Source organism: Lepisma saccharinum, chromosome 5 (assembly GCF_977018435.1).
Source record: "Lepisma saccharinum chromosome 5, izLepSacc3.1, whole genome shotgun sequence".
NCBI lineage: Eukaryota > Metazoa > Arthropoda > Insecta > Zygentoma > Lepismatidae > Lepisma > Lepisma saccharinum.
In genome coordinates this window covers 67,768,906-67,783,178 of record NC_139233.1, presented here as the reverse complement: position 1 = coordinate 67,783,178, position 14,273 = coordinate 67,768,906, and the positions used below count along the sequence as shown (strand labels likewise).

At 38.5% G+C, this 14,273-nt stretch overlaps 1 protein-coding gene across 4 annotated transcripts in view; it reads left to right on the top strand.

The window, feature by feature from the left end:
• Positions 1-7,505: 7,505 nt before the first annotated feature.
• Positions 7,506-14,273, top strand: part of RtGEF (Rho-type guanine nucleotide exchange factor) — a 52,398-nt gene continuing 45,630 nt past the window's right edge. Inside the window, exons 1-2 of one of the 4 annotated variants that reach the window (XM_083122615.1) lie at positions 7,506-7,623; positions 9,145-9,299. In XM_083122615.1, the coding sequence (XP_082978741.1) occupies positions 9,204-9,299 (96 nt within the window). In that variant the 5' untranslated portion in view covers positions 7,506-7,623; positions 9,145-9,203. The remainder of the gene's footprint in view (positions 7,624-9,144; positions 9,300-14,273) is intronic. The other 3 variants (XM_083122614.1, XM_083122613.1, XM_083122612.1) reach the window with 3 other exon arrangements.

The following is a 14,273-nucleotide window of genomic DNA, read 5'->3' as shown; positions in this document are numbered from 1 at the left end:
AACACTATTCATTCTTGCCATTTGGGTTAACCTGGAGAGGGAGAAAAGCTACGTAAACATATAAGCAAATACAGCTGTTAAAACAACACCTCTTATGCTATGCTGTTCATCATTCTCTTGTCATTTGCAAAATAAACAAGTCACTGCTGTATCGACCTATATCAACATTCACATAAGAGACTTACACAGAAGGGAAGAGTACAAGAAGAAATTGTTGAATCCACAACCCTCTCTCCCTGCTTCAATGCAGATAAAACGAAATGAATTCCACAGTGACCTTCACCCATCTTTCCCAAGAACTCCACATTCATCTAGCCTGGAAACAGCCCAGCATGGTAGTAATGCTGGTTTTAAAATGTCCATCTTCCTTACCTCATGAGTTTGCTAGCAGGAATTGGAAATGAATGATTTATTTTATTTCCACACAGCCTTTACCAAGTAGTTACATGCCTTCGAGAAGTTTGGTCACAGCTTTCACTTGGCCCATTCCTTTGATCTTGTCAATCATCTGCTTCCCAGGAGGGTTGGGGCTTGTCCAGTATTTCACGGAAGAACTACATGCGGAACTTCTTCCAATATGTCACAAAAGAAGGTTAAATGAACTTTCGAAAAGGACAAATGTTGCTCTTGGCCTAGCTCGACTCAAAAACAATTGTATCAGTGGGAATACATCAGTATCAGCTCAGTCCTAATATAAATAAATGCATAAATACATATTTCCATATCATGCTAAAGTCAGTGTTATTTTGCGGATCACTGTACGTGTGTGTAAGTTCAATGAATGCTGTTAACAGTTAAGGAATGATGTGTGGTCAGCACGACAAGATGATGTGAAAAACACATGTTTCAGAAACCATAACTTACTTAAAGCCAGATTTTGAATGTTTCCGGAGTCTACAAAATGCACTGCTGTAAAAACAAATTTAATAAAGGGTTAATTTCAAATCAAATCAAATAAAAAAAAGAAAATGACATCATTAAACGGATTTAAAATGTCAAGCCATGTCCTTACAAAAGTTCACCGCCAATACCATACAATTACCGTTAACTTTAAAGTATTAACAATTTATTCTTAGTTTTCACCATCTAGATCTGGCGGCATAACCAATCTCAATAATCCACAATTGGTCGTATGAAATCGAAAATAAAGGATTCCCAGATTACAATATTGGCGTCTTCACATCAGCCACGGTGCTATATAAAAAATAGCTGGGTAGCTGAAAGGAGGTGGGGTGATGCAGCCAATGGAACAATATCACGTCACGTGCAAAATGTATACTCATGACAAAAGTTGGTCTTTCTGGGCCGGAGCCAGTGATGGTATCATAGTGTGGCAGGGGGCAGGTGCCACAGTTTACAGCCAAAAGAGCTAAATTGGCGAAAGTGCTCCCCAGCTGCCTTAGAGAGAGAAGGACCTCAGGAAAATTGTCACTCTTCCCAATAAACTGCACGACTACGGTACGGAACATCGTTTTCTGGTAGTACCGGCAAAAATGTTAATTCGGAAATTCACTGCACTTGGAACAATTCAGATATATCAAGGGGCTACTGAAGCAGTTGCAGCTCTCCACTAATGTTACTCCTCTTGCATGTGCTAAATTTGCCTGTTTCTGTCAATATAAATATATCTTTTGGGACAATAGAAAGAGATTTACATTTCAGCTCTTAAAGGAAAGTTTGGTAATCCATTGTTTTGCAAACGGAAAATAAATCACATTTTGTATTTGAGTTTTGCATTACATGTTAATGTCATATAAGCCTAATGCATTTTTAAAATTTAGCTTGGAGAATCCAGGTTCAATCCCCGCCCTGTTCAAATCTGGGAACTTTTCCAACATTGGGAGCGGCCCTGGCACCTAGGGTCAAATGACACAAGAAAGAACACCCCCTATACACCTTCATGGCATGCTGCTAAGCACAGGGGAGCACTTTACCTTTTTTACCTTTGAACCACTTGCTAAATGAAAATTGTAATTTTTCAAATTGTAAGTCCACATTTTACCCTGCTGATTAAAATAACTAAATATATATTTACATACCTAGCACGTTTTAGTACATATAAATATATTCTCTGGTCATATCATTGTAAACCTTACTATGTGACAATTAATCCAAGTGGTTTGCCATGTACTCAGTTGCACATTAACCTTTAGCATCTGAATGGTTTTGATCGAAACCAAAAAAGAGTATTACTATTGAGGACAGATGATCAATATACCAGCAGTGCACGCGGCAGCAATTAATCTGCGACAATTAAGGGTCCAGTCTAAGGTCCTCTCCGATTGCATGGTGGTTGCGTCTTCACCTTGTAATCAAAGGGTCCCGAGTTCGATACCCAGTGCAGGCACATAGTAGTTCGGATTCCGCTTTAAACTGTAGGTCCAGTCCCGATTAGCCTTACTGTGCATAAAGTGGACTTAAAACACCAACTGAATCAATCAGTCAATGAAGGGTCCACCCCCCACACCCCAAAGTTGCAGCGCACATGCATTACATATCCTCATAGAGTGATCTTTTGTTGTGCTTCCCTCCAAATTTGGTCCAGCCAGCATCCATAGGGTCAACACTAGATGCGAAATTCCAGAAATTGTTCCATAACCTGGCAACACAACCACTTTGTGCAATGTAATTATTTTTTAGCCAAGAACTATCAGTCTGATTTCAAAGAAACTTTGCATGGTTGTAGGAATGTACCACCGCTACATACTACATTATTTCATTTACTTTGGTCTTTTTTTTGGGGGGGGACTTTCTTCTTCCTTTAACACTAATTATTGGGAGGCGCAATGTATAAAGTTTATCTCTCTTATAAAGAAAACAAAACCAATTTCATCTCTCTACTACAATTAGTTCTCGAACTACGATTTTTTTTTGTACTTTGCAGCAAGTACACACTTGAAAAAGTTTCGTCTTCAACAGGAATACCTTCACACGAGAACAGGAATACCTTCACACGAGGCTCCGGCCACTAAAGGTTAATTGAGTGGAGGAGGGAGGGGAAAATGTCATGCCATTCATATTAGTAAAATTGAATAGAATTAGATAGTGACTGTAAGAGGTGGACGCTGTGTTAGCTCAGTCGTTAGGGTGTCTGACTACCATGCGAGAGACTCAGGTTAGATCCCCGGCAGGGGAGAACCGGGATTTTTTCCACCTGTTCAAGCAGCCTCCGGCACCCACCCAGCATCGAATAAAGTGAGTAACTGGAGGAAACACTGGGGCCTAAAGGCAGCTAAGGACATGTTGCTGATCATATAACCCCCATTTTCGGCCGAGATCAAGAAAGTGTGGTGCCCTAACTTCACTCCCCCTATATGCCTTCATGACATGTGTGCAGCTTCCTATCTTTTGCCTTTAGCTTAGTAAAAAGTACGGGGGGGGGGGGGGGCTTTTACACTTTACACTGTAAGAGGCAGTATTGCTAGGTATCCCTGATTTTAAGGGGCCCTCCAGTTTTACGTAATATGTCCTCCATCTCATAGCAATCTTTCCAGGATGTCGATTGTCCCATATTTTCATGACTATATCCATGTTTGTGAATGCTTCAGTTAAAGTGCCTTGAATAACGTAGTGTGGAAAACGACCCAAGGAACTGGTTCCTGAGACGGATGACAACATAGGTGGCAGTGTGATCAGTAGGGCTGCTAATTTTCTTATGAAACTAATGCGGCTTAGTTAGTTTTTGGAATATATTGTGTATATTTGTTTGTCTTGAAAGGCAGTACGTGAATTGATGGAAACAGTTATATTTGTGGAGTGATTTGCAGTCACGAAATGGCATTAATATGGAAAGAAAAGTAAAATAAAATTAATAAATAAATAGCATGCATGACCAAGAAGAAACATCGCAATGTGATTCCGAATGTCAGGTGTTGGATTGTGTACTAGAGTTTATTTTTCTATGTTATTAGAATATAAATAATATCCTGAGAGATATTTCATACCGAGACGACAAACCACAAGTGTCGCTTGGAAGCGAGCAGTGGGTAATCAATCAATGCAGCCTATCGAACCGTAGGGACACAAGCTCTGACTGCACCATTTCCTCAAGGAGATTTTAGACCAAAGCGACATGCGACAAATGATACGGGGATTTCATACCAAAGTGACATGCGACACATGTCGCTTGGAAACGAGCCAATCAAGAGCAACATTTCACATCGTTGCGGCATAACGTGCTGCACAGGCCAGAGTTCAGTTGGTGAAATCCTCAAGCAATAAGTGTCGCATACTGCTCGTCGCTTTGAAAACAAGGCTTAATGGTGTTATAATTGTCGCTTCAGTGCACAATCTCCCTAAAGCAAGACACTCGTTGCATTGCGCATGTGCGAAAGACAAACCACGGCAACACGTTGCAAGCTATTGAGGAAATGGCCCAGTTTGAGCGACACACAAGCGACAAAGCGACATCTGTGACTTATCGTGTCACCTAGATCTGTTGTTCGCACAATTACCAGCAAAGGCTTCGTAATCGACTGAAGGCACCATGTTGCTTGTCACTTAGTTGGGAACTCCCCCTGTGGCATGTCGCTTCGGTCTGAGTACCCTTCCTTTAAGGAGCTTTCAGACCGAAGTAACAAGTAGCACGCGAATACGCCATATGAACGTGTTATTTGCTGCATGGACCCTCGTGCGCAATAAATGCTATTTTACAGTCTGGAAGTGTCTGTGTCACTAGTCGCATCAGTGTGAACATCCCATGTTGCTTGTCCCATTGTTCTGAAAGTTTCCTTACACTCATGTCGATGGCACTAAGGAAGTTTTGTGAGTTTCCTTGTCGTTTCATGCAATCATCATCATCATCATCGCTGCGATTAGTTCAAAGCGGAAGAAAAGATACAGTAAATATCAAAAATACAAATGCTACAGTGTGTATATTTTTAAATGAAATGAAGGTGATGATGATGATAATAATGAACCTAATTCATACACAAAAATTTAGTTACCAAGAGCATTCCGCACATATTATTTCTCCCATATTATTAATTAAAGTATAACGATAACAGGACGTGGTCGACTGTCTAGAATGTTTGTTAATATCTTCGTGACCACTGTACCAAATATCATAGCAATTTTCACATTCATAGAAATGCTTAATGTAAAAGAATCAGGCATTGCAGCGAAAACTCCATTTACTTCCATTATAAGCAGAAGAATGACATTCAACTGTACCAACACCAACGCCTCTAGCGGTATATTCGAGTGGAACTAGCCAGAGAGCCCCGAACAGTGCCTTTTTCCACAATACGTTATTCAAGGCGCTGTACCTCAGTCATCAACTTTTGTTTCACCTGTGCTTTGTTTCCCTCCTGCTTGTAATCACTACGTTCTCTGCACTCTTTCTTCAGTACTATTAGTAGTTTTTCATGAGAAATAACTGCCCTGAAGATGAAAATATGAGCAGAAGTGTTTATTAAATCTTTATACTGGGACTGAAGAAATCACTGTGATATTTCTAATACTGTAATAAACCTTATTTTTGTAAATTTTCATGAAATGCAACTCTGCTATTGTCCCATTAGAGCGACGGTGGTCTAGTCAGTAGGGTGTCTGACTTCCATGCAGGCGACTTGGGTTCGATTCCCAGGGTGGGTGATATATGGTCACAATTTTTCCAGTTTTGTCCCTGCCTAAAGTGGCTCTGGGGCTCACCCAGCCTCAAATCAATGGGTACCTGGGGTGTGAAGGTGGCCAGAGCATGGAACTGATCACATCACCTCTAAAAGTTGCCTAGGTCGAGAATGTGTGGGGCCCTACCCCCACATCTCCTAAATGAGCCTTTATGGCATGGTGCTATTTGCGTGGGAAACTACCTTTTTTTACTTTACCATATTTCTACCAGATGGAAATGTAGTGTGTGTGTCACGTATTTTAACACTTACTATGTACAGAACGTAACTCAAGAAGCAGAAGGAGGGGAATCTCGTGATATAGATCCACCAAGCTTTCTGAAACCTCGGAAAATATGCGAACTACAAGCTTCCCCGTAACTTACCCTAGCGACACTAGTACCACTGCTCGCATGCTAGGGTTTCAAATGTCATGGTGGATCTATGTGTATTTGAATAAAAGCATTATATGCACCTTGAAAGAAGATAAAATGTGCACCTAACTCTCCATGAGTAGTCTGATACCGTGCCAACCTTCATGGCAGAGTGGTTCCTAGATTATTTTTTTTTAATTTCAAAGACATATTCAAGAACATGTGTATGAATGATGAAACTATATATGCAGTATTTCAGTTGGGAGTAATTGAACCATGCAATTTCACCTCCAGCATCTCTGCTGAAAATTTTCTCTACTCCAAATTACTAAAACATTTGGCATGAGTTTACAATACCGGACCACTCTCCAATTTCTATAAAATTTTGCCTACTTACTAATTTCGGTGTCCTGATGACGTATCTGTAGTTCATATTTGGCGGTCACTTGTTAAAATTGTACATTTACGTGTACAACTTGTAAAATAACCTTGCGATTTACCACGGTGATTGTCCATACACAGCAATTCGGATCCATCTTTCTTTCGCAATGAATTAGCTAATGGTCTTCCTTTACGCACAACAATCTTGTTGACGACAGACGAGGAATGTCTACGAGGTTAGGTTAGGCCTGTTAGGTTAGGTTCCATTAGCATAAATACAAAGAAAAATTAATATTTTAGCTAAGAGAACTATACCTTATCTTGCCTGTTGATTTCTTCATGTTGGGAAAATGGCATCTTCCGTGGAGCTATTGTTCTTATGGTAGGGTTACGTTACATTAAGAAAACATAGTTTATTTCATTTTTTTCTCGATTTCCATACTTGACCGCCAATTATTACATGCAGATTCGTGATTAGGAGTTCACAATTAGTGAGTAGGCAAAATTTCATAGAAATTGGAGAGTGGTCCGGTATTGTAAACTCGTTCCAAACATTTATGTGCTCTTTACGTATAAGCATGAGTATGTTAGCAAAATATATTACTAGTTTCAGAGCTATTAAATTTTATATTCAACTGGATACTGGATCATAGAGCACAAAGAAAGTATGAGGCAACAAATGGAATTTAATTGAATAAATACACAGGCATCACTTGTCTGTTACAGTAACATTTTTTGTGTGTGTAGTACACACTGTGTACCAATTACTGTACAACATGCTAAATTAGTTGTAAGGCTTTCACATTGCTGACATCACAAAGAAGTTAACTAGTGACAAGCTGGAGCACGCATGTGTGTGGGAAGAGAGCAACATCACTTGGCGAGTGGGATGTTTGTGAATTACACTACATGGATGGGTTCATGTCAAAAAGAGGAGAGCAGCTGCCGTGTTTTGTTTTTTTTCTTCAGGTGAGGAACAGATGTTCTTGTGATTGGCTGAGGGCCAGTTCCTCCTGTGTTCAAGAGGAATTGTGCCAAGAATTTCCAAGCTTCACTAAACTATCTGATGAACAGACTAGAAATAGCCACCTTTGGAAAGCTATTCAGTGGTGTTTTCATATGCAAACTTTTGAAATTGTTTGTTACAATAGACATTGCTCATAGCATTTTTAACTTTAGTTTTCTTTCTGTAGTTGCCAAAGTGATAAGTGTCCTTAATAATTTCAGTACAGGAATGTAGTTGTTACAGTCAAGGCTAGGTAAGTCTGAGGTTTATTGAAAAAGTTTTAAGTATATTTGACATTCATTTAAGTGTGTTTTGTATCTTCAGAGTTGTGTGTCAGCAAGAATGGCATTGTTTACTGTGTACCTAAAACTATGGAATGACCTTCAGTTTAAAATATAATACAAAATGATACCTGTCAAGAATTGGATATGAAGCTTTTAATACTTCGGCCCTTATGTCTTTCATTGCACAGTCTTCCATACTCCATAATGAACACATAATTTACTGACAAAAAAGTAGAAGGGAACTTTTTGCGTACCATTTTCACTTGCTATTTATTATTTATTTTATTGTTTGCATTATATAATTACTAAATAGTACTTGATTGTTACAGGATCATTATTTTGTGAAATTTTTAGTTTAAAAAGAATGAGCACTGTAGATATGTATTTTAACTGACATGATTCTCTTCCTAGTGCCTATCATTACCACTACTTTGAATTTTGGAATTCTGTATGACATACAGTGTGCCCAATGATAGATATCCAAGAACAAGAACCTAATAATGAAATTATGATTTTAGGACACTGATCATCAAAACCTGAGAAATTTACCTTTGTGCAATATTTGTGTCAATTTGTCTGTTCATTGGTATCTGAAATTATTAGAGCTTTAAAGATAAAATTAGTGGACTGATATATTTCCCAAAGAATTGTTCTACTCAACATAAACCAATTCGATCAAAAGTGACCTTTCAGTATCACAAACAAGGAAATGTGATGTAAATAGAGTAAAACACATCTTAAAGGAAAGAAAACAGAGAAAAGTGAAAAATAATAAAAGTTATACTTGCAAGTGTTGGTCTGTAATTCATATTTGTTTCAAATCTGTTTCTGGATTCTTCTGGAGTCCCAAAATTAAAACAGAAAAAAATTAAAATGGTTATGAGAATAAGGATAAAATGAGAAAACAGGAATACAAAATGCTAAATGTAAAAAAGTATGTTGAGACCTATGAGTTGAGATTCTTGTCTGTATGATCTGAATCTGGCTCTGGTTGTAGAAACCAGTAGCAAATGAAAATCATTTTTCACAACTATTTTTTTTCTTTTGGCTCAAGTCCAACTGTGGTCAAGGCTTCCTGTCCTCAACCCTCAGCAGGGTAAGGATGCTAGTGATTTGAGTCCCACTTAAAGCTGTAGGTCTGATCCTGGTTATCCTGTAAAATCATAAAATGGACTTATTTTGTCAAAGGCTCTTTTTCTCTTTTGCATTTCATTATCATAATTCTATTATACTCAATTTGTCAGTATAGAGATAGCCAAATAAAATATTTTTTTACAAGTATCACCACAGAATCATTATTTAGTTTGTGCAGAAAATTAAGTTTTAACCATGGTTCGTCCCATGGTTTCTTGTTTTGAACCAGCTTTGTTCAAAGTGTTATCAGCTTGTCCATACACTGGGGTAGTGAAATAATATGTTTATGATTTATTTGTACATATAATATTCTATATATCTGTGTCATTGCAATCATGTAAGTCCCTTCTTTACAGGTTGTAGTTTTACAGTATGCGTTTTCATCTTCATAGAAGTTTTAGAGAAGCCAACTTGGATGTCAAAAAGCAAGAATAAAGTCAACAATATGGCTAACGATAGCCCTTTCCTTGTGCAAGCCATATATGCATTCAAAGGCAAAAACAACGATGAGGTGAGCTTAACCTAATGTGATCTTATATGCTGATTTTATTTCTGCCATTAAATCAACTAACTTTTGATATCTGAGGAGAATAGAAGTGTGCAACATCTATTTTGAAAGGAAAAAATTCTGTGCAATTTAACCCTTAACCGGTGATGACCCATTTTGTGCCGTAGACAGTGACGTGGAGTCTCACACTCCTGTATAATTCTGATATAAACAGCAATTGCTAAGGTCTTTCTTACTTATTATGAATATGTTCTGTGGTAATTTTGTTAAAAATAGTAACAGGTGCATTTCTGACATACTGTAAGGAGAGGTCATTGAAAAAGAACCAAATTTAGGTAAAGATTTTTTTTGTATATCAAATAATTAAGAAGGATAAGGAAAATAAACATTGAGATCCTTTTAGGCTAATCAAAGAACAACTTATTTTTAGAAAAAAACAAAACAGAACTATAATGTCAAGCATGACAAAACCACAATACATAAAAATTAACAAGAAAAGTTAGTTGTTCTTTTTTTTTTTTTTTTTTGCTGTCAATCGCTGTCAAGATTTAACACAAAAGGACATAATTACGAATAGTTTATGCAAATGAAATATAACAACACCTTGCAAAGTGCTGTGCAATGAGCAAAAATTAAAGAATCTCGCAATTTGCAGTGAAATTCTGTTCGTTGCGGTAGCTTGTGGTAGCTTGAGCAATCATCAACACGTTTCAAATCATTTGCTACAAGCGATGTTGTAGAGTATTGGTAAAGTACTCGCCTCACAAATATATTTTTCCTAAGAATTAAGGGTCACGGGTTCAAATCCGAAGCTCTCCATTTTTTCCCCTTTTTTCCTTTTTTTTTTTGTTTTTTGTTTTTTGTAAGTAAGTATGACATCAGATACATTAAACATGGAGTTTAGTAATTAAGTTGAATGATTTTGTTTCAGAATGTTCGCAAAAATAATTCGGTGTTGAAATCGACAAATGTTTCCAGCAGCTATTGTTTCTTCTTTCTGGCACTAACATTCATCAATTTGAATCGAAAAATACCTAAATTGTTGTCAACAGAGTATTTGGTCAAACAAGGAATGTGCTGACTATGGCTCGGAAGTTGATGAAGAATCATCTTCTTTTCTGAGCCTACACAACAATGCTAAACCGAATATCAGTCAGTTTGCCTTCAGCTAGAACCAGAAAAGAATATTTATTTGCGTTCGTCAGCCTTCTTTTGGCTTTTATGTCATTTTCAGTAGTTTTTGCCCTTCTTCTTACATTTTACTTAATTTTATGGCCTATTTTTCTCCTTCCTTGTTGTTTCGTGAATTTTAAATGCATTTGCTAGCGTAACTTGTAGATTTAAATTTCATGACATGGTCCTTTTAGCAAGTTCGTCATTAAACGAATATATGGTCAGTGGAAAAGCACAACTATCATTTTCAAGTTTGGCAATGTATTAAACAATTAATTGTGATAAATTTATTTTTCCTACCCCAAACTTAAGATATGGTGTGTGAACGCTACTTTGAGATTCCCGTGCTAGCCTCTGTTATTGCTTTAATCTGTGCTTTTAAAATAAAACTAGTCACAATATTAAAGAAGATATAATCTTGTGTACGCCAAACACAAATGTATTACGTCAAATTATTTTATGTGAACATTCTGAAACAAAATCATTCAACTTAATTACTAAACTCCATGCTCAATGTGTCTGATGTTTTGGAGAACTTCGGATTTGAACCCGCGACGCTTAATTCTTAGGAAAAAAGATGTTTGTGAGGTAAATACTTTACCAATACTCTACAACATCGCTTGTAGCAAATGCTTTGAAACGTGTTGATGATGGCTCAAGCTACCACTTTTCTATGCAACGAACAGAATTTCACTGCAAATTGTGAGATTCTTTAATTTTTGCTCATTGCACAGCACTTTGCAAGGTGTTCTTATATTTCATTTGCATAAACTATTCATAATTAAGTCCTTTTGTGTTAAAACTTGACAGCAATTTCCTCCAGGTGTACCACGAGCAAGTGCAGTGTTTCCAACCTCACAAAAGTTTCTCTGATTCCAATTTTAAAATGCCGAATCGCAAGTATTCTCTTCAATTATTCCTCATACTTGAGTATTGTTCTCTATTAATATGTTGAGCAATTATAGTTTCTGACTTCATATTATTAAAAAGAATGTAAATCTTTCACCACACGGTTTCTCGCCTAGTAGAGGAACCTAATAAAAATATATTAATAACTTACGGTTTTCTAGTATCTATGTTGCTTCTACGACGTTTCGGGATGCAACTGCTCCCTTCTTCAGGCTGTTCACTTTTAGGTTATCCACAATTCATAACCATGTCGACCTCTTATTAGGTATAGGATATGGTATTGGTTAAGTGTGTGTGGTTAAAAACATTAAAAACCTAACACCCGTAACAGGTGCACGTCATATTACCACTCTGTTTTCCTGATTAAAAACTGCTCCTTGAAACTTTAAAACTAAATAGCCATGGCCCGTGTGTTCTGCAATTGCAATACTTCAAGGTTTCGGGAGCCTCCCCTCTATTTCTCCTCCAGTCTTTCCCCCCACACCTCCTCCTTTCCAGTTCACGTGAAGTCAAGTGAGAATTCCTCTTCCATTTGAGCTTGGCATGCTACTTCCAGGGTTACGTTAAAACCTATTTTTACGTATTCCTTCCCGTCCCACTTCTTGAACATCTTCCCCCACATCTCGTCGATGTTCCCATCGTCTCTGTTTAATTTATTCTCTCTTCCCTTACATATATACGACCCTTCATATACATTCCTTCTTATAGGTTTTTCCTCTTCCCTAAGCACTTTCCGTTTGGCGATAACGTGGCCTTCGTCAAGGATATGTTCGGAGAGCCCCATCTTGGGAACCCCCTCCCTTCTATCTTTGTCATGCTCTCCCCACAGTACATTCATGATTCTTCCTGTTTGACCCACATATTCCTTGCCGCATTGGCAAACTATTCCATACACCCCCCCCCCCTTTCATCCCTCCGTCATTTATTTCTTCCTCTTTTCCATCTTTCTTATACCCGGTGAAATGCTTTTCTAAAGCTTTTGGAGCTCGCATCCCACACCTTACACTATACCTTCTTACAAGTCTTTCAATTTTCTCCGATATTCCGGGAAAGTATGGAATGCCTATATATTTATATTCCCCCCTCCTCGTCTCTAACTTCTTCTTCTTTTCCTTTTCTGTTTTTCTTCCTTTTATTCCTTTCTAATTCTTTCCCGTATGTGACCTTAGCTTTACCTAAATTCCCCTTAAACTCCTCTTCTCTGTATCCGTTCCTCTTTCCTATTTTCATTACCCTTTCGATCTCTTTACGCAAAAATCTGCTTGGTTGTTACATAATCTGTGAGCCCGCAAGTAGTAGTTTTGAAATACATTATTCTTTGTTCTGTTGGCATGGGCCGATTCTTTGTTGATGTATAGATCTCCCGATAATGCCTTATTGTGAGCCCCTGTACCTTTCTATCTCCGGAAGTCGAATACTTGGGATACTGCATACCTTCGAAAGGCATTAGTCCTTCCCGTAAGAATCTAGAGGCGATATTGGACTGTCCAGAACCGTCGGACATCTCACAGTTGAGATCTTTTATCGGCATGTTAAACTTCCATCGGAGATTTATACACAATCTCGCTTCAAAGATACCACATCTTACTTCTCTCTTGAAGAAAGATGTTTCGTGGAAATGGACTACTGAAACATCCAAAGAATTTAGGAACATTCTAAAGGAACTACGAGAAGCGCAACCCACAATACCATTCGATCCAAATAAACCTACTGTGATGATATGCGATGGATCTCCATACGGTTGCGGCGCCCGATTATGCCATCGTGTAGAAGGTGAGCTCGCTACGGTGGCATGTGCATCATCTACACTTAGTGATGTGCAGAAAAGATATGCACAGGTAGAAAGAGAAGCATTAAGTGTAGTATTTGGCGTGAGGAAATTTGAAAACTTCCTAAGAGGACTTCATTTCGAAATAATCTCTGATGCTAGTGCCATTAAGTTCATATTTTCACCAGGGAAGTCAATCTCTAAGCACGCTTCGAACAGACTACTGTGTTGGTCTCTATTTCTATCCGGATTTAACTACGACGTAGTAACATCATCACGTGTACCTGTGGCGGACATGCTCAGCAGGTTACCTTGTCCCACAGAAGACCCAGTAGATGAGGAAGCTACATTGTGTTACAGCATGACAGGCACCAAAGCGCCAATTTCTCTACAGATGATCGCTGATCACACCAACACTGATCCAGTGATAACCGAAGTTGCAATATTTGTAAAAAGGGGTTGGCCGAAAAGGTTTAATCAACGGATAAAGGATTCCAATATTTACCCTTACTACGAAAGGCGAAACCTTCTCTCGCTAGAGGCAGGATGTCTGTGGTAGATGGGGAGGTTAGTCATCCCACAGTCGCTTCGCTCGAAGGTTGTGGAACTCTTCCATTCGAACCACCCTGGGGAAAGGACGATGATGGAGACCTTACGATCACAAGCATGGTGGCCCAAGATGACAAGGGATATACAACATTGTATCCAGACTTGTGAAACATGCCAATCCACACGTTCCAGGATCAAGAAAGGTCCAGATAATAGGTGGCCGGAAGCTAGATTTGTAGGACAAAGACTCCACGTAGACCATTTCTTCTTGGCTGGGAGAAAGTTCCTATTACTTGTGGATGCTTATAGTCGCTGGGTAGATGTCTGGCCAGTATCTTCCTTAGATACACCGGAGACCATACGCTGGATTCTTCAGTCATGCTCGACTCTCTGAATTCCACAAACAATAGTTTCGGATAATGGCCCGGCATTTATCAGCCTAAAGTTCCGTTCCTTTTGCCAGCAGTTCGGAATCGAACACATCACAATACCGCCGTACCACAGTTCTAGCAACGGGCTTGCAGAGAGGTACGTACGCACGGTGAAGGCTGGCATGTTGAAGGTGTTGCATGAACATC